Source organism: Medicago truncatula, chromosome 7 (genome assembly GCF_003473485.1).
Source record: "Medicago truncatula cultivar Jemalong A17 chromosome 7, MtrunA17r5.0-ANR, whole genome shotgun sequence".
In the NCBI taxonomy this organism is placed as follows: domain Eukaryota; kingdom Viridiplantae; phylum Streptophyta; class Magnoliopsida; order Fabales; family Fabaceae; genus Medicago; species Medicago truncatula.
The window spans coordinates 52,505,679-52,525,673 of record NC_053048.1 but is presented as its reverse complement, the minus strand read 5'-3'; the positions used below and the strand labels follow the sequence as shown (position 1 = coordinate 52,525,673).

Sequence of the window (19,995 nt, the reverse complement as noted above, 5' to 3'; positions counted from 1 at the left end):
TAAGAAAAATGAAATCCCAAAGTTTTCCCCTCTCGGTATCATATATTTCTTCTACTTGCTCTTTACTTTTTTTTTTTCTCCTTTCAAACCCCTTCTTTTCCTTCTCCTCCAAACTCGCAAACAAAATCTAAGTCGTACTTTAAATCAGGAAATCACGGCTTTATGATTAGTTAGACGTTGATGAGGTTTTTTCTAAAGAAGAACCATATCAATGGATCAAGCTTGATCGATGATTCAAAATAATAAAAGATTTCCCATGGAGGATGATGAACAAGATAACACATTATTATTCTCATCTTTCCAAATCTCGTACACCACTAGATAAAAAATAAAGTCCATTGAACTTGAACGTACCTCTATCATTGTTGAAAACATTCCAATCCAACCAACAATGCATATATCCAAAGTAAAAAATTTGCTCCATTTATCCGAATTAAATCCCATTCTAAAAGTTCTTCACAGCATCAAAATCTCTTAGCATGTATATAATCGTTAATTGATACAATAAATCTCTTATCGTTTATCGAACACAGAAATGTATGATAATAAGAAAGACGACTCACATACCTAATATTTTATATGTAAATCATATGTTGTAAGTGTTGGAATAATTGGATGTACATAAAACATTTTATTTAACCCACTTAACAACAAGTACTTAATGAATTGAATCGAGATGGATTGAATGATTCGACTCCTAGATTCTTTTTTGATGAATAAAATATTTTATTATTAGAATCTTTATACAATTTTGAAATAGTGCTTCAGTTTATCATTCTATCATTGTGTATATATATATATATATATATTTTTTTTTTTTTTGTGATGACTGGGGTTTGAACCTGGAATTTGTATATATTATGCATTTTTTTTTACCAACTGAACTAAACTCACGTGGACTCATAATAGAGTACGAAAAGTCCTCAATTTATTTTGATTTTTAGAAACCAAAACTATTAATGGAATATATCCTGAATACTAAAATTTGTCGCAAATAGAGTTTATTGTCATAAAAGAAAAAACTTTTGCGATATCACTTTTTCTTTTAGAAGGCATCATCGGTTGAAATATGGAGTTTTAATTTAGGCAAAATACTATGACGGTCTTTTATGTTAGATGTTTGTAATGTTAGTCAAGTTTTTTTTTTTTTTCTACAATAAATTAGTCCTTTTAAATCATAAGGTTTTCACCATTATCCAATTTTCATCAAACTCGATTGAAACTTGTGCATGGATGTTTAATGCTCAGTTGGTAGGTTCAAGTTCAGTGCTCTCAAAATTTTGATTTACAGGTGTAGTATTCAATCTTAATTTAAAACAAAATTGATCAATTACTTAATTTCTAATTTTGTTCATTAAACGTTAACGTTGGTCAGTAAAATTATGTTTGAATTCGGAAACAAGAAAGACAAAATGAACGTAAGTAATCAAATTTGATGTCATTAGTAATTTTTGGGGCTTTCACACTTCAATGTCAAAACATAAGTACGATTTAATTAACTAAGTTGGATGAAAAATGGTAACAATGTAAATATTTTATGACTTAAAGAACCAATTTGTTTAAGAAAATAAATAAATTAAAGAACTAATTTGTTAAAAAAGAAAATTAAAGGACTAATTTGTTACAAACATCTTACTTTAAAGGACCACATGAGGTATTGGACTTTTAATTTAGAGCAATGTTATGAACACTCTCTCTAACACTCCCTTTCTTATTGGGCGAAATTCATGTGGGTATGACACATTGAGAATGGATCCCACGTAAAGTGGTGAGACCCACGTGGGTTTCACCCAATAGAAGAATGAGTGTTAGAGAGAGTGTTCATAGCATTTCTCTTTAATTTAATAGATAATACATTGTTATAATGTGGGACCATCTTTCATCTAATGTGTGACTCGGGTCACAATTGCACCAACGTATAAACATATTGCCCGACAATCTCTCATCCAATTCATGCTCTAATATCATCTTCAAATTTGTCGTTGAGTCTAACACAATTTCACTAAACCAGCTTGTAAGAAGATGATCACCCCACTCATGAACAAATTTTCAAACCGTCTCTTACTCAATCTAAATTTTTTAATATATGCAGTTCCTTTTGAACAACGAACTCAGGCTGGCCTGGTGTGAAACAGTTATTGTACATGGAGGGGTTTGACATCAGCCATGTGTATGCAGTTCCAAAAGAGATGGCATAATACATGGCAATATGGCATAACGTCCCACACTTCAATTCAGCATCTTTATATTTGACTTTCTAATGTGTACCAAACCATTCTTTGGTGACTACTTGTGAGAGCTTAAATAATTCTGTTTCTTCATATTTCTGATGAACATTATAGGTCACAGCAGGCAAGTTAGGTAGTTGCATGTTACTACTACCATTAAATAAATCAAATATTTATGCACTATACCCATAATTTACGTCCTTATCATGAGTGTACGAATTGACTTCTCATACAAGAAATACAAACAATTAAAAGTACGGATCAGTATACCTTCTAACAGTTGGTTTGATAGCCTATCAATCAAGTAACGTATAACTTAAAATATTTATAAATCGTGAATACATATACTATATTTTTTTGACTATGAATATATATACCATTATTATTAATTATTAGTTATTGCATGTACTGATAGCTCAACTAACGTACCACGGATCCTACAGACTATCAAATTGAAATAAGAATTTTTTTATCATCAAATATATTTTATTCCAGTCTCCTTAATGACCGGCCTTGCCTATTTGCAAAATGCATGTTATATACACAATAGTATATTTACAACTGGAGAATAAATTTTTGGTCAACACTTATTTTCCCAATAATTTATTGAATTCAGTTAGTTTGTTTCTATGGGCTAAAACCCCCTAACTGTACTATAAATTCTCAAGAGAGTCTGTCATATTTACAAAAAAAAATTAGAGCAATTCCCTATTTGATTTTTCAGAGAACTAGAGAGAAAGAGAAATTAAGAGAATGGAAAAATTAATTATATGTGTTCTTATATTGTTAATGAATATGGTCACTACAGAACTCAGAGTAGAATCTGCTGTTTGGCAGTCAGCTCATGCAACTTTCTATGGTGGAAGTGATGCCTCAGGAACAATGGGTAAATTGCTTCTTCTTTTGATTAACTTTATTCAAGTGTTATAATCAAATAGTTAAGTATATAACTTAATTTTGATTAACTTGTAGGTGGTGCATGTGGTTATGGAAATCTGTACACAGATGGATATGGTATAAAATCAGCTGCATTGAGTACTGCTTTGTTTAATGATGGGAAGTCATGTGGTGGTTGCTATCAGATAGTTTGTGATGCAAGGCAAGTTCCTCAATGGTGTCTCAGAGGCACTTCCATCACTATTACTGCCACAAATTTTTGTCCACCAAACTTTGCACTCCCTAATGACAATGGTGGTTGGTGTAATCCCCCTAGACCTCACTTTGATATGTCTCAACCTGCCTTTCAGACTATTGCCAAATACAGAGCTGGAATTGTTCCCATTTTGTATAGGAGGTATGTTTTAAATTTCTTCCCTTAAAACTATAAAGTCAAATTCTTATCACTGAACTGACACTTTCACAAACAATCAAATATTTATAGTGATTACACTCCGTTGCATGTCAATTAAATCTTTAAATATGTTTTTGATGCAAAGTTTTGTTGTATTTATGCAGAGTTGGGTGCAAAAGAAGTGGAAACATAAGATTTACTATAAATGGGAGAGACTATTTTGAGTTGGTTCTTATAAGTAACGTAGGGGGAGGTGGAGAGATTTCAAAAGTTTGGATAAAAGGATCAAAAAAGAATAAATGGGAACCAATGTCAATGAATTGGGGTGCTAATTGGCAAAGCCTAAGCTATCTCAATGGTCAAAGCTTATCATTTAGAATTCAACTCAAAAATGGGAAGACTCGTACAGCTATTAATGTTGCACCTTCCAACTGGAGATTTGGCCAGTCTTACAAAAGTAACGTTCAGTTCTGAACTTAATGGGAGCAACACATAAATTATACTGTATGATATAATTTTTGGTATAATATTATGATACCACTTTTTATTATTGTGCATTCTTATATTTTGGTCCTTTATGTAACATTAACAGTCATTAGATATGGTGCTAATGTCTTCTAAGGAATTATTCCAAGTGGTTGTTTGTGGCTCAGCAATATATTTTATTATTTGCGATGAAGCCCCCGCCAACTTTGGTATAGTAATATTGTATGTAATCCGAATCATATACATATTTAAATAATTTTCTGCAGTTTGCCTCCGTCCTATAATCACATTGTGGTTGACCAATGTATGCACATTGATCAACCAAAATGTTGTACGAGTGTTATCCATTAACGAGAGATTGAAGCCTAGACCAAATGATTAAGGAATTCAAACATCCACCACTTATATCACACCGTTTTTTTTTAGGGGACACACTGTGTTGGTTATACTTGTGTTTAATTTAGTATATATTTGGAAGGTTCCCTAAAAAAAAATTGGAAGGTTTTATTTCAGGAATGAATTTTGACTGGTGCTGTGCTTACCGAGTTACTGTTTGGTATTAGTCAGAAACTTTAGAAACTAAACATGGACTAGTCATGAGGCTTAAACATGCAAATCATATAATTGGGGATCATGAAAATGAATAATTTGCAAATGTAAACAATAAAAGCAACTGAAAAATGCAAAACTATCGATTTAACATTAGTCTAGTAAAACAAAAAGATCAGTGTTGTATTTCTGCTGTGTCTCCAAATGACAATCCATTCTGCAGCAACCGATGATAATTCAAACTCGCTAACATGATCACTAGGAAACATTCTAAAGAGTGAAAATTGTACTCAAACGGAAACATGTGATGCACTCCCGCATAAGTATCAACCATCTATGGGCAGTTCTCCGCAATTAACAATTCTGCAAGGCTTTTTAGGGATATCTAACCTGCTTGTTTCCTGAGACTCAAGTGTCCTCACAACATCCATTCCATCAATAACATGTCCAAACACGACATGTCGATTGTCTAACCACGGAGTCTACATCATAAAATCACAACATTAAGATCATATGCAGAATATTTGAATATATTAGTAAGTAAACTAAACATGTTACTTAGCATATACAGAAAATAAGGAATGTTCTCCAGTCTAATATTCCAACATAACAGATAGAGCTATATATACCATGCCATAGTGAGGCTTTCCAATCATGTAAATAAACAACCAATCAGTGATTATTGATTTGTATGCTTAATCAGAAATTCTAATTTTACATTCATTAAAGCGTATAAAGTTTTGAAGTAAAAATATCAGGACAGTACATGTCTCTCACCTTAACAGTGCAAATAAAAAATTGACTACCATTGGTATTAGGACCGGCATTTGCCATGCTCAAAACTCCAGGACCAACATGCTTCACTGCAAGAAGTGTTGAAAATAAATTTTTTAGGAGATTAATTACACTGTTGTAAACTGGAATTAAAGCCAAGGAGAAATTTTAAAAACCAAGCACTATTTAAAAATCTAGATATATTACTACTGTACAACATGCAACAGAGACATACATGCAAAACTCTCATCTTCGAAACTAGAACCATAGATACTAACTCCACCGGTTCCCTGCAGCCAATGGAAACACATTTTGAGTGAGAAGAAACATAATTACCTTCATTGAAACAAATACATGGCAAGTGGAAGTAAATGTTCACATTAACATATAAACAAATATAACAAAGGCTATTCGCATATACAAGCAAACAAACACATGCAACAAATCTCACATTTCCCTCGGTGAAGTCCCCTCCCTGAATCATGAATTCTTTGATTATACGATGGAAGGAGCATCCTTTGTAACCATATCCTTTATCTCCTGCAAAAAGATTATTGAAGCCAAACTTTAAAATGCTATGTTACACAATTTATTCAAAAAAGTAAACCAAGTACAAGGACAAAGGTGCAGAAAAATATGGTTGCTTGCCTGTGCACAAAGCACGGAAATTTTCAACTGTTTTAGGAGCAACCTCTCCAAACAAGCCCAAAACAATTCTGCCCAAAGATTCACCCCCAGCTTCTACGTCAAAGAAACATTTGGTAGTAACTTTGGCTTGCAGCTCTTGAACCTTATAACAGTAATAAAACCATGTAAGATAATAAACGTCCAACATCTTAATCACAACACAGTCAACTATTGAACAATGCCAGCGATTTTTGTGATTAACAAATAGTCAATACGATTATAAACGCGTAAACAATACAAACATTTAATGAAATCAAACAACAAACAAGCAGTCTAAATATAAAAAATCATTTGAGATAGGTTTAGTTTAAGAAAACATTTTCAACTCGTTTTCTGTTTTCCTTATAAATTACAGAAGTAACATTTTATAAGACTATAAGTATTCTCGAGTAAAAAGTCATGTTGATACCAAATGTGTGAGGCACTAAAGTAGTCATCAAATTTATCAAATTACAAAAACATCCCTAAATGTGTCCTTTGTTAGTAATTTTAGGACTAAATTAACTAACTGAAAAACATTCAAAGATCTAACTAACTAACAAAAGACACATTTAAGAACCAATGTTACAAACGAAAGATACATATATGTTATGTATATATATTATTTACGGACTATCAGTGACAACCCGTCAAACATTTAAGGATCAAAATGACTATTTACTCATTTATTATCACTTTGGAACTATTTTTAAAACGAGATTGTTATGGAAATAGATAAAACATTAGTATTATCGCCCATGTCATAACATCCTTCAACATCTCCAGGGACAATTATTGTACTAACAAATTCCAAAATGAAAAACTTACATTTTCAGCAGCTGCTGCACATGTGATTCTCCTACTATATGAAATTGATCTTGCTCCAAATTGTTGCGTGGCAGAAAACCTAAAAGCAACATGTGATTTTAATGACAATGATTTACTGTAACCAATTTGTGACACGGTATGTGACCTTTGAACCATAGACAACGCATCTTGGCTAAAATTACCCTGAAAAGGTACAAAACATTTAGAATGATTAATGAAGAAAAACAATTGGAGCATAGAAAACCGATCGAAAACGCCGTTTGTGAAAAGATGATTAAGAGAGTAACCTGAAGATTAGAAAGTGGGTTGTGAGATTGAAGCAGTTGAGTTGAGGATGAAAACGCCATGGTTAGTGGATACATACACACCTAACTGCAACAAGAAGCTTTGGTTGGTTGGTGTGTTGAGAAGTGTGAGAAGAACGAAGACCAATATTCTAGCCAAAGCGAAAGCGGTAGTATTTATTTAAAAAATGCTATTTTTCTAATATATCTCTCTCACATCGGTTTCTCAGTCATTTTTTTTTTAAGTTTTTTCTAGATTAACTTTGAAGAATGGTGAGTAATTTACCTACCAATCAATGAAAATGAGCAATTTGTTAGTTGGGTCAAGATACCATTTAAAAATATGCTTATGTAGCTAATGTATATTGGTTGAGGTAAATTACCCACCGTTCTTCCATGGATACCTTAGTTGTCACTTTTTTTTAATTCACTAAATACTTCAAAAATGAAGGGTTTATTTCGCAAGATTGAGTGAACTTATTATTTGTAAGTTGGGAATGATCGATATTCCTTCAAAAGTCAGTCGATTAGTGTGCAAATAGTATTTTTTGTATTTGGTTTGAGCCCCGATAAACAAAGCCTATCAACTTAGTTTATCTTTTTTTAAGCAATTTTTTAGCAATGTAACTATCACATTTTACATATCAAGAGAAATTTTTTTCAACGACACTTAACATTAACTAATGGTACATCGCTTAATAATGTTTTACTTCATACATTTTTTTTGGTCAACACTTATTTAGCAATGTAATTATCACATTTTAAATGCACATTTGATCCATATTTTAAATTAATCGAAATTTTAATCCTCCTATTTTCAAAACCACCATTTTAGTTTCTCTATTTTACATTTTTTAGGTTTTTTTTTTTTTTTTTTCTATCCCCACCAACTTTAGTGATTTATCACTGTCATTTACGACGTAACAAAGATAATTAATTACATACAATATGTAAAAACTAATTGATTACTAATTAAAAAGTAATAATTGGATCAAATTATAGTAAGGAAATGAATCAAGTTTGATAACATGAACCCTAAATTTTAAAATTGAGGCATAAACTAATTGGGATTTGGAAGATCACTCTGGTGGTTGTATGAGAAAAACAAGGTTACAATGTAGAGTTATGTTCGCTCTAATGGGGTAAAAGAAAGGTTTCATACAATCTACAACATAAGAAAGGAAAAAGTAGATGGAGTTTGAAGAAATTAGATATTTTAGAAATTAAGGTTCACGATATCAAACCTAATTCATTTTTTTATTATAATTTAATTCAGTTTTTGTTTTTTTTTAAATTATTAATCAACTAGATTTTACATTTTGTATGTAATTAATTATTTAGGTTAATGACATAGAAATTTACTTAGCCAAGAGACACTGCCACATCATTAATGACAATGACAAATCATTAAAATTGATTGGGATTAAAAAACCCAAAAAACGTAAAATAGGGGGGACTAAAATAGTGGTTTTGAAAATAAGGGTATTAAAATTTCGATTAAGTTAAAATAGGAGGATCTAAAGTGCATTTAAGTCAAAGATTAAAACAAGCTCCATTACACACTTTTCTATTACTTAATTGTATATAAAAGAAGAGTTTTTCTATCATGTGCAAATTTGCACATCTTAAGAAGTTTAAAATAGAAATTTTGTATTGGAACTTGTACATTTAATATTAAATATAAAACTGTTGAATAAATAATTGTTGTTTTTTAAGAAAAAGTTACTACTATTAGTTATTTTAACATGTGCAATGTTGCACATGTTAGACAAACCCATAAAAGAAATATCAATTTTGACATATAAATGTTTGGTCTGGTTTTGATTACTGATAAGTGCTCAAAAGTAACATATTTCATGTGCTAATCTAGGCAATTTAGTGACTTAGTTTTGAAATTTATCTAAGGAAAAGCTATCATTTGAGTGTATTTATACCATTTATGTTTTACATGCCTGATTCTACCCAATTTATGCAGTAAATGACAAGCAAGGACCAAAAGAAGGAAGCTCATGAACCAAGGTCTGTTCGCTTACAAGCACGCTCTTCGTTCGCTCATGAGAAAAGTTCAGTTCGCTTAAGCGAACCAGTTTCAGAGAGCTTTAGAATGGTTCGCTTCCTGTACGCTTACATTTCGCTTGATCTAAGATCATCAAACTTCAGAAGATAAGGACCACGTGGCAACTCCTCAATGGACAATGGAAAATTCTCTTGATGTTCACTTAAGCGAATGTTTCTTCGCTTAAGCGAACGAGCACGAATATGGCACATATAAATAGTTTTCTCTTCTCTTTCCATTTATTCCATTACTGTTTTATTTACATTTTTCTGGTTTTTAGAGAGAGACTATGACTTTTCTAGAGAGAGAAACACAAAGCAAGGTAGTTATGAGTAGATTCAAGCCAAGATTTGTTGAGACATCATAGATCTTGTCATTGAATCTTCATTTCTTCTTCATCATTTGCAAAGCTATCACAGACATATGTAGTTATATCTACTCTTGTGGTTTTGAGGTATTCAAACAAGCTATTATGTAATATTTTGACCATTTAATATATGGTTATAGTTATTTATTCAATATTGTTGTTATTCTTGCTTTTATTGTTTTATTGAGATTTGAAATGATATGGACACATACTTTTGAATCTAGAAATAGAATAACAATGTATCTTAAGTTATCACTCTAGACATGAATGTTAATATTTGATAATCACTTTTAATCTAGAACTTAATGTTTTTGGGTCATTTAATCGGTTGGGAAATCGTCGATTAAACGATCCAATCGACTTTGTGGTCGTTTAAATGTTTGGGAAATCGATGTTTAAACAATCCCTTAGAAATAACGATATCATTTAGACATGAATGATATTGTCGAGTGATTGTGATAATATCGTTTAAAAAGCTAGAATCCATTAATCGATCGAGAGATTGCAGCTGTTACGCTTGGTTGATGTCTCTGACCGCAAGCGAAATAGCCCTATCTCTTCTCGTTTTACTTTTATGTCGATTAGGAAAATAGCTTTACACAAACAAACAATTTATACCCAAACACTTAATGTGACAAATATTGAGAAAATGCTTATGAAATACGCAACTCCTTGTAGAAACGATCATATTATACTCACGTGTAAATAGTTCTATGACATGTAAAAAACTACATCAATTACCTTGGAAAATACAAGTCAGAAAACATATAAAATTCATAACTACATACTTCAACCGTTTCAAAATGAGTGTCGTTTTAGCCAAAAGTAGTTGTTTCAAAATGAATTTCACTTTCAGTTTCCAATGCCATAATAATATTTTCTTTTCAAATGTGCCTTTCAATTAATATTATACTACTACTTTCAAAGTATTATTATTTTTTTCTTTAATGAAAAACAAACCAATAGTTAATTAGGATAATTTGGTAAAATAGCATCATCTCTTTATTTTAATTAATGTATTTCTTAATATGTGTGTAAAAAGCTTAAACGACCTTCATTAACGGATGAAGTAATTTCTAAGGTAGATGTGATGTTAACGATACCTAAGGACCTTGTTAGCATAGTTTTAAAACCCGGCTCGGACTGGCCGGTTCGACCGTGAACCAGACACCTGGTCGGTTCGAGCCGAGTATTGGATCGGGAATGTTATTAAACCGGTGTGAACCGATGAAACTCGGTAAAACTAGTGACCTGACGGTTTTTGAAAATCGGCTGAGTTAGTGAACCGCACTTGTAATATTTTTATAAATAATCTTAAAATTGGCTTGGGCAGGACTTAAACACGCGACCAACAACAACCAAGGCTGAAAGCTCAACCAATACACAACATGATTTCTTGTGATATTTGTTACTTTTTATTTATTATATTTTAATACTCCCCAAGACAAGCCTTAGCCAATGCTCCCATGATTTAAGTTTTTTTTTTTTTTTTTTTTGACATTAAGTTGTTAATTTAACTCATAATAAAACTTAATTTAACTATTTTAAATTATAATAAAACATTAACTCTATTCAAGTTATAAAATACATACTTTTTTAATATTGTTTTTTTTGAAAGAATACTTTTTTGATATTGCTGTTTCTCTCTAAATATATATCTTAATATTCATTTAAATATGGTATGCATTTGTGTAGGTATGAAATGTGTATATAAAGTGATTAATTTTGATGATTTTGACAATTGATAGGTTTTATGATTTTTTTTATTTTTATTTTTTAGATTGAGTGATTAGTTTAATCTGATCCAGCTCAGTTTTATACAGGTACACAATTTTTATATAGACCGAGTTATACATCTGAGTTATCCGGTTTAATCGGTTCAGTCATTCGGTTCGATCAATGACTCAATGGTTCGACCATTGACCCAGTACCCCTGCCGAGTTGAGTTTTAAAACTATGCTTGTTAGCATTTTCTAAGATTAATTTTTAAATTTCTTCAACAAAAAAAATTATAAAAAAAAAATTAATTCTTAAAAAATCTTAAACTAAACACATCCCCCACCCCCTCAAAAAATAAAAAACGCATTCCCTCTTCTTCTCTGCAGAAACCCGAAAACATTCGTATCCTTCTCTGCTTAAACAAACGTTAACTCCCAACAGAACCAATTTGTTGTCTCGTTATAGTTTATTTTTAATTAAATTAAACATAAACAAACGTTAACTCCCAACATAACCAATTTGTTGTCTCGTTATAGTTTATTTTTAATTAAATTAAACAAAACAAACTTATTGATTTGTAATAATGATGGCGGAGGAGCGGCGAGAGGTGCAGATCTGAATTCGACTTGAGTTGCGGCGGTGGAGGTTCTGGCTGTTCCATTCCATCCAAAGTTGCATAAATCACTCTGAACTGAACGAGGTACTTTCACTTCAATTAATTTCTCCATAAATAAATCATCATTTTATCTTACGTTTACAAATAATGAACAAGAGAGGAAGAAGAAGGCATAATCTTCATTACGAGGAAGACAGGCTTAGTGATTTACCTGATTGCGTTTTACTTCACATTATGTCTTTTTTGAAAACCAAATGCGCCGTTCAAACTTGCATACTCTCCAAAAGATGGAAGAATCATCCTTACATTGCATTCTTCAAACTTTAAGGTGGTCTCTATTAGAAAAGTATGAGAAAGATATTGCTTCTAAGCTTTTCAGTGTTTCATTATGATTCATTGATATTTGTTACATCAGAGAGCTAGCCTTATATAGTATAGCAGGAATGAAATGAATCAGTAACAAACTTGCCACATCAGCACAGTTTGTTACTTCTTCTATAACTACACTAACTTGATAGAACTAGTATATCTAGACTTTACAATATACTCTATTACACCCCCCACAAACTCAAGGTGGGACTCTATGAGAGTACACCTTTAGTTTGTCCCTGATGGAGGCATATTTTGCTGGAGAAAGAGGCTTGGTAAGAGGGTCTGCTAGTTGTTCAGTGCTAGGAACATGAAGAACTTGAAGTTGCTTAGAGATGACTCTTTCTCGCACAAAATGGATGTCTAGCTCAATGTGTTTAGTCCTAGAATGAAGGATGGGGTTATGTGTGAGAGCAACAGCACTTAGATTATCACACAGGAGTGTAGGAGTGCAAAAAGGAACTCTGAGTTCTTGTAAAAGAGACTGTATCCAGAGTAATTCAGTAGTTGTGTGTGCCATGCTTCTATATTCTGCTTCAGTACTGGATCTTGCAACAACTTGCTGCTTTTTAGAGCTCCATGATATGAGATTTGGCCCAAAATATATGCAGGAACCAGAGACAGATTTTCTATCATCCTGATCAGTAGCCCAGTCAGAGTCACTGTAGGCTCTTAATGAAAAAGGAGGACCAGTTTGAGAGGGATGTATGAGCAGACCATGATCAAGTGTCCCCTTCAGATACCGTAGAATCCGTTTGACAGATTTCCAATGAGATTCTAATGGATTTGCCATAAATTGAGAAACCTTGTTGACACTAAAAGCTATGTCTGGTCTGGTCAAAGTAGCATACTGCAAGGCACCAACAATGGACCTATAAAGTGTGGCATCAGACATAGAGTCAGTACCAAATTTGCTCAGTTTGCAGCTACTAACCATTGGAGAGCCAATTGAGTTAGAGTTTTCCATGTCAGCTTTACATAGTAAATCATGAATGTACTTGGACTGAGTAAGTAACAGTGCCCCTGATGACAAATATTGAACCTCAATGCCTAAGAAGTAATTAAGTTTCCCAAGTTGCTTAAGAGCAAATATGTGATTAAGTTTTTGAATGAGCTCATGCACTTGAGATGCAGAGGAACCAGTGATGAGAATGTCATCCACATATATTAACAGATAGATGCAAGCTCCATTGTGATTGTAGATAAGTAATGATGGATCACAACAACTTTTAGTGAAACCAAACTGAATTAGTGCACTGGTTAGCCTCTCATACCATGCACGTGGTGCTTGCTTTAAGCCATAGAGTGACTTGTTCAGCTTGCACACCAGAGATTTATTAGCAGCTTCAAATCCCTGAGGTTGAGACATATACACTTCCTCTTGAAGAAAACCATTCAAAAAGGCATTGTTGATATCAATTTGTTGAATTTCCCATTTATAAGTGATAGCAATGGTGAGAATGAGCCTGATAGTGACAGGTTTTATTACAGGAGAGAAAGTTTCAGTGTAATCACATCCAAGTGTTTGACTGAAACCCTTAGCCACTAATCTGGCTTTAAATTTGTTAACAGATCCATCTGGATTTTCTTTAACTCTATAAACCCACTTGCAGCCAATAGCTTTCTTGTGTGGAGGAAGAGGAACAAGATCCCATGTTTTGTTATCAATCAAAGCTTTGTACTCAGTTTTCATAGCTTGTAGCCACCTGGGATCAGATAGAGCAGTTTTCACAGTCTTGGGGGCAAGTTCAGTGAGAAACACTTTTGGTTTTAATTTTCCAGTTTTGGTTCTTGTGATCATGGGGTGAGGAAGATATTTCTTAGGAGGAATAGGTTCATGGGGAAGGGAGGAATTATGTGCTGGAGGTTCCTGTTGAGAGCTATTATTTATTGGAGAAGGTTGTGAGGCAGATTGAGATGAGGTAGAAGGAGATGTTATGGTATTAGGGGATGTTGGAGATGGTTCAGGTATAATAGGGGCAGTATCACTATCATCATCTAAACATATAGTAGCAGGATAATATTGAGATGTAGTAGATATGGGAGATGATGAGTGAGGAAACATGGATGCATATGGAAACACAGATTCATTAAACACGACATCCTTGGAGATATACACTCTACCAGAAGCATCTAGACATTTGTGACCTTTGTGTTGAGGAGACATACCTAGATAGACACATGGACTAGACCTGAATTGAAATTTGTGCTTATTAAAAGGTCTAAGATGAGGGAAGCACTGACAGCCAAACACTTTGAGATTAGTATAGTCAGGAATAGTGCATGGTGAGGAGAATAGAATTGGGGTATGGCAGATGAGGGAAGCTTATTGATGAGAGAAACAGCTTGAGTAAAACTGTGGTCCCAAAACTTAAGAGGGATAGAAGCATGAGACAGTAAAGTGAGTCCCATTTCAACGATTTGTCTGTGTTTGCGCTCAACTGTACCATTTTGATGAGAGGTATGTGGACAAGTTAACCGATGTATGATGCCAAGGCTATTGAGTAAATTTGTAAACGGCCTGAATTCCCCACCCCAATCAGATTGAAGAGCCTTAAGAGAGGTTTGAAACTGATTATGTATCAGTTGATAAAACAATTTGAAAGCTTGAATAGCATCAGATTTATTTTTCAAAAAATATATCCAAGTGTATTTGGTGAAAGTGTCGACAAATGAAATGTAGTAGTTATAGCCATAGTGAGAAGTAAAAGGAGAAGGACCCCATAGGTCACAATGCACAACCTCAAAAGGTTTAGTATAAGTGGTATTAGACAAAGGAGCATGAAGTTTATGAGATTTTCCAACACTACAAGCAACACAAAAATCTAAAACATGCTTATTCTGAAATGGTATTTTGCACAAGTTTAAAATGGACTTAACAGCATTAGGATTAGCATGACCTAGTCGACAATGCCATTTATTGAAACTATCATTAGAAGAAATACTAGAATTGCATACAACAGAAGAAATTGTAGCATTATTGCAATAGGAAGGAGATTTAGACATTGAAGGCAGAAACTGCAGAGGCTTGAACTGATATAGTCCATCTGAGCCAACCACGCCTTCAAGAAGAATTTGCTTAGAATCCTGAGATTTAACAAAGCACTTGTAAGGATGAAACTCAAAGATGACATTATTATCTTGTGCAAATTTACTGACAGATAGGAGATTTTTAGAGATATTTGGGACATGCAAAAGATCATTTAAAGACAGTTTGACATTGGAATTGAAAGGAGCAGTAAATGAAGAATAACCTAAGGATTGAATTGACACACCTTGACCATTACCCATCAACACCTGTTCCTGACCATTGTAGGGGGTGCGATAAGCAAGGTTATGAGGATTGAAGGTGAGATGATGAGATGCTCCAGAATCCGGATACCAGGGAGCTTCAGAGTATGAGGAAGACGCAGCATATTCAGAGGGAGGAGCCTGAAACCCTTGCATAGCAAAATTGGCCATTGGACGCATGTGAGAATTGAAGGGAGGAGCTTTGTGATGTGCCTGAGAAGAACTAGCTTGATCATAACGAAACCAGCAGCGAGCAGCATCATGGTTGTTTCTAGCACAAATTTGACACTGAAGACGATTCGAATTCGATCGGCCCCTTCCTCTTCCACGGCCGCGTCCTCTACCACGACCGCGTCCAGCATTGTAATACTTAGTTCCAACTTCTTGAGATTCTGAATTTCCCGATTTAGAAGGTAATTCAGATTGAGCAAGATTAGCGGAAACGCTAGGGTTTGTTAATTCTTGACGATACTTCTCAAATTGTGCCTCTTGCATCATTAGAATGGATTCAACCTCTTCAATGGAAGGTGAATCGAGACGACTATAGATCATAAGAACAAAAGAATTGTACTCTTCTGGTAATCCATCAACAATAGCATTTATGTGTTCTTGATCCGAAACAACATCACCAATTGCAATCAAAGAATTAACAATCATTTTGATGCGAAGTAGAAATTCATTAATAGATCGACCTAATTTCTTAGTGTTCTTCAATTCAGATCGTAATTGACGTGCTTTTGCTTTGAGAAAAGAATTGAAGAATTTATGAATTTTATCCCAAACCTGAAACGCATGTTTGCAACCAAGAACGCGAGGGAGAACTTCATCAGAGATCGTAGAAAGAAGCCATGTGAATAGAACCTGATCTTTCGTTAACCACTTGCGATATTCGTCGGAGATCTTGTTTTGAAGGCAATCGCTCTCAGATGCGAATTGCAGTGGAATCTTTGGATCGAGAACGAAACGATGAAGATCGTGCGCCGTAATGACGCCATTAACTTGCTGGCTCCAAAGCAGAAAATTCTTCTCATCAAGCTTGATTGTGAGAGAATGCGTTAATCCAGATCTAGTTGAATCTTTGGTAGTAACTGGAAGAATAACAGAATCAGTAGAGTTGTTATGCTCAGATTCGTTTTGTGTCGGTGAAGACGCCATTGAAGAGCAAAACGAAGCTCAAGGTTGAAGAAGGCGCTTATGCAGAAGCTTGAAGGTCAAGGACCGTGAAGGATCGTGATACCATATTAGAAAAGTATGAGAAAGATATTGCTTCTAAGCTTTTCAGTGTTTCATTATGATTCATTGATATTTGTTACATCAGAGAGCTAGCCTTATATAGTATAGCAGGAATGAAATGAATCAGTAACAAACTTGCCACATCAGCACAGTTTGTTACTTCTTCTATAACTACACTAACTTGATAGAACTAGTATATCTAGACTTTACAATATACTCTATTAGTCTCTAGTTGAATAGTTTGTTTTCATCATGTAACAAGTTGAATAGTTTGTTTTCATGGTTTTGTTTTAAGTTTCTCTTTTTATTATTTACATCAACTTTTTTCTTCTTAACATGCTTTCTATTTTAGTTCTAATTTTTGTCAGAAATATGACTTACATTAAATTGATCCTAATTCCTGCTCATCCCTCATTGATTAGGTTCTCTCCTCAATACCTGATTTATTGAAGATCGAGTTCCCTTCTTTGCGTAATTTGAAGTCACTGAAAGTAAAATCATTCGTACCTTTGTGTTCTATACCTGTGTTCCGTATCTCAGCCGACTTTTTGCTTCAAAACTCACCGTCCGCAGAGGTTAGCCACATACCATACGTTGATTAAGGTAAACATGCATCGACTTTTTAAACACAATATTCTGGTTTGGTTTTTGCCTTTGATTTTGTTTCTCTCTGTCTCTCTGGTTATAACCTATTATCAATGGATAACTCACATGGGTAGAGAAACAAATTTTACTCGATACTAACATTGTATCCATCCTCAACTCAAGTGGATTGGATGCTCTATAGCAATGATTCAATTTCTCGTATCCAATGGAAGTAAATACTGGTTTGAAAGTAAATACGTATTTTTTTTTTTTTTATGTATTATGATAAATACTCCTACAAGATTGTAAAAAGCTGTTTCATTTCCCTTGTAGTAGTAGTATGAAGCCCGGATACGGGTACGCGGATTTTTTAAATTTAGGATACGATAGGCCAAGACAAATTTAGGGTACGATAGGCCAAGACACTTTAACAAAAAATTTATACCAAAACTTATTTGTATGTAAAATACTTGAAGAAAATATACATTGATTACTCTTCATTATTATCTTATTATAAAAGTCATAATTTTTTAAAAATAATACATGTGATGAAAATAAAAAAATGTAAAGTTTTTCTTATAAACCATATTATACTTTCATATATGTTTGGATATCGAGAGAAGAATAATTAAAAGAACTCAACACATATTTTATCTAATGTTGATTAACTGAATCACCTCTCTCTCTCTCTCATTACCTTCATCCACAAGAAGTATAATTTTAAGTGATTCACTGTGAAACAATTCGACTAATGCATATCTAAAATTGAATCATATACGTCTCTCCTGAATTTTTACAACATTGTCTCACTTTTTTAATTTCCCTTCATCTTTTTCTAGGATACATATATGCGAAGTATCTTATAAGTATCATTGTGTACCTATGGAGTATCATATAAGTATCCGATAATATATATTTTTTAAATTAAAATAATTAATTCCGATACTTCATGAGTATGTATCCGCGAATATCCGTGGAGTATTGGTATCCGATACGGGTACGTCTCCGTTTTGAAGTATCCTGGTTTCATAGAGCAGTACCCATTATTGGTTTGATAGAATGTTGATTATTTGTTAACTCCTTTACATTTTTTCATTGCACATGTTTGATAAAATCTTTATTTGATAAGTTCTGGAATAGTCTCACTAATTTCTTGATTCCTATTGCCTTTTTATTGATATCTACTTTTATTTTCTGTTTGATGTGCAACATTTTTCCTCTAAATTTGTAAAGACATTGAAATAAGGACCGGCTTCCTATTTTCTTGATGCTATTTTTCTCTTGTAATGTGAAAATGACCTGCTTGTTTAAGTTAATGTAAAACTTGTAATATGAATTTGTAGGGAAGTAAATACAAGCACACCCTCTTGATGGATTACTTTTTCAGTTGAAACCAGAGCCTGATAGGACATACTAGTAGCTTTGGTGTTGGTGGGGAGACGGAGGGGGCACATGGGCCTCTAGGGAACAAGAGACCATGATGGTCAACATGACACCCAGGCAAACCAACCTCACACCCAGACTGACTCCTTCCCTATTGACCGATCATATGACCCCTAATGGATTTTCAAAGCGGCCTCTTTCTATGAAAGGACAACGATGGAAACACGTCGTTGTAGAGGAGAAGAGGAGAAAGAAGAAGGTGTGCAAATGTTTGAGGAAATGAACCATATTTATAGGGGAGGGGGGTTTAAAAAAACGTGGGGAAGATATCAATGTCGGTCAAAAAAACGTGTAGAAACACATTTTTCAACTTGACCACCGTCCAAAACGTTTGAAAAACGTTTTCTTTATGGTGCAGACCACCGGCCAAAAGTTTCTGGTGTAATCTGGAATACACATATATTCCGGAAACATACGATGTTAGGGTGAAGAAAGGGAAACTTGAGAATTTGAGTATGGTGAGGGTTGATTACGAAATCCGGATTTGCCTAGGGCGTATGTGTGTTCCGGAAAACGAAATCCGGAATACCTCAACATAGGATTCTTTTGTATGGACCACATTGCACCAAGAGTTTATGTGGTCCACAACATCCAAGGACCTCTATAAATACATCCTCTCCGGTTCTCAGCTTCAATACCATTAAAACACACAAACACACCAAAGAAAATCATGCAAATTTTTGTCATTAAGCTGAGGATCTTTCTCATGCAGTCGCAAATAGATGATTTAGCTCTCTATTTGACTGCATGATGAAGATCCTCAGCATGCTGTCAAAAATATATAGATACTCCTTGATGCCTCCTTGATACATAGATAAGTCAAAAATATCAAGAGGTTTCTATGAGTTCGATCCTTCTGCCTGCCAGATGAATATGTCATTTGGCAAGATAGCAGGATCGAACTCAAAGAAATCCTCTTGAAATCATCTTCCCGAAAGATTCAACATTTATGTTATTATGGTTTTTTTTCAACTGTTTATTTGTCTTATGTTGATTCTATTTATGTTATGCACCTTTGTTCTATTTTTTTCCAAGACATTTGCAACGAAAATGATCCAAACAAAAGGGTCTGATGCAGTTTGGACTTTAAAATCCGGAATAGCTTCATGCATTCCGGATTATAACATCCGGAAACCCTCAGTAACATTTTGGTCGGTGACGTTTCACCAAAGGTTATGCCGGTTAGTGAAATTTTAATACGTTTTTTTGG

The 19,995-nt window shown here is 33.7% G+C and overlaps 2 protein-coding genes and 1 long non-coding RNA gene across 3 annotated transcripts; 2 read left to right on the top strand and 1 right to left on the bottom strand.

The window, feature by feature from the left end:
• The first annotated feature begins 2,912 nt into the window (after positions 1-2,912).
• On the top strand, positions 2,913-4,270 carry LOC11433603 (putative expansin-A17). Its single transcript, XM_024770517.2, has 3 exons — positions 2,913-3,114; positions 3,201-3,522; positions 3,684-4,270. The coding sequence occupies exons 1-3, from the start codon at positions 2,982-2,984 to the stop codon at positions 3,991-3,993; spliced, it is 765 nt and encodes a 254-aa protein (XP_024626285.1). The 5' UTR covers positions 2,913-2,981; the 3' UTR covers positions 3,994-4,270.
• A 356-nt stretch (positions 4,271-4,626) lies between these two features.
• LOC11423421 (peptidyl-prolyl cis-trans isomerase, chloroplastic) lies at positions 4,627-7,280 on the bottom strand. Its single transcript, XM_003626047.4, has 7 exons — positions 7,110-7,280; positions 6,823-7,005; positions 5,977-6,118; positions 5,780-5,868; positions 5,564-5,618; positions 5,332-5,417; positions 4,627-5,036 (listed from the first exon to the last, which is right to left on the bottom strand). Exons 1-7 carry the CDS (start codon positions 7,182-7,184, stop codon positions 4,881-4,883), a joined length of 786 nt encoding a protein of 261 aa, XP_003626095.2. The 5' UTR covers positions 7,185-7,280; the 3' UTR covers positions 4,627-4,880.
• A 4,328-nt stretch (positions 7,281-11,608) lies between these two features.
• Positions 11,609-19,995, top strand: LOC120577111 (uncharacterized). The gene is made up of 3 exons (XR_005643138.1): positions 11,609-11,948; positions 17,180-17,360; positions 18,686-19,995. It is a non-coding gene; the product is annotated as an uncharacterized lncRNA (long non-coding RNA).

Excerpts from the sequence above, each read along its gene's own strand:
- LOC11423421 (XM_003626047.4), bottom strand. The coding sequence starts at position 7,184 with ATGTATCCACTAACCATGGCGTTTTCATCCTCAACTCAACTGCTTCAA. Across the intron at positions 7,006-7,109 it reads ACCCACTTTCTAATCTTCAG|GGTAATTTTAGCCAAGATGC; the intron begins GTTACTCTCTTA and ends GTACCTTTTCAG. Across the intron at positions 5,418-5,563 it reads CGAAGATGAGAGTTTTGCAT|TGAAGCATGTTGGTCCTGGA; the intron begins GTATGTCTCTGT and ends CACTTCTTGCAG.
- LOC11433603 (XM_024770517.2), top strand. The coding sequence starts at position 2,982 with ATGGAAAAATTAATTATATGTGTTCTTATATTGTTAATGAATATGGTC. Across the intron at positions 3,115-3,200 it reads TGATGCCTCAGGAACAATGG|GTGGTGCATGTGGTTATGGA; the intron begins GTAAATTGCTTC and ends ATTAACTTGTAG. Across the intron at positions 3,523-3,683 it reads GTTCCCATTTTGTATAGGAG|AGTTGGGTGCAAAAGAAGTG; the intron begins GTATGTTTTAAA and ends GTATTTATGCAG.